This window comes from Penaeus monodon, chromosome 20, assembly GCF_015228065.2.
Source record: "Penaeus monodon isolate SGIC_2016 chromosome 20, NSTDA_Pmon_1, whole genome shotgun sequence".
Taxonomy (NCBI): Eukaryota; Metazoa; Arthropoda; class Malacostraca; order Decapoda; family Penaeidae; genus Penaeus; species Penaeus monodon.
In genome coordinates, this window is record NC_051405.1 from 5,422,267 (window position 1) to 5,422,795 (window position 529).

The window sequence follows — 529 nt, forward strand, 5'->3', positions numbered from 1 at the left end:
GACTATTGGTAACGTACAATAACTCTCTCTCCGTGCCAGAATGCGTTCTCCCGACCGTGAGAGTCAGAACGGACAGGCCAGGCTGGCCGTCATCGGCAGTAAGGCAGTCGGAAAAACAGGTGAGTGGAGACGTATGATTTGCTTTGTCTTTAGTAATGACATTATTGTAAGACTTTTATGTCACAAAGAAGGATCCTGCGTTTAATGGTTCGGACTTCAGAGTGCTAAGATATGTAGACTTTAGATAAATAGACAACTTGATATATCAGTAAACGGATATAGTTCAAACTAAATCAGGTTTGACAGGTAGCTGGTGCATATTTTGAAGAAATATAGAAGCAGAAAAAACGTATTTAATAACGGAATACCAGCCGATCGTTTTCCATGTACTGCAGGGAGACATAACCATAATATAAACATCCTCTCTCTCTCCCACTCAGCTCTCACTGTGCGATACTTGACCAAGAGATTCATCGGAGAATATCAGTCTGACACAGGTAAGGTTTGTTTGTCGCCTTAGGGAGCTGGA

The 529-nt window shown here is 42.2% G+C and overlaps 1 protein-coding gene across 2 annotated transcripts in view; it reads left to right on the forward strand.

The window, feature by feature from the left end:
- LOC119585603 (ras-related and estrogen-regulated growth inhibitor-like protein) overlaps positions 1–529 on the forward strand; it is a gene marked incomplete at its 3' end in the record, with an annotated part of 44,808 nt that overhangs the window by 16,089 nt on the left and 28,190 nt on the right. For both annotated transcript variants that reach the window (XM_037934268.1, XM_037934269.1), the window contains 2 exon segments: positions 40–119; positions 441–497. In XM_037934268.1, the coding sequence (XP_037790196.1) occupies positions 40–119; positions 441–497 (137 nt within the window).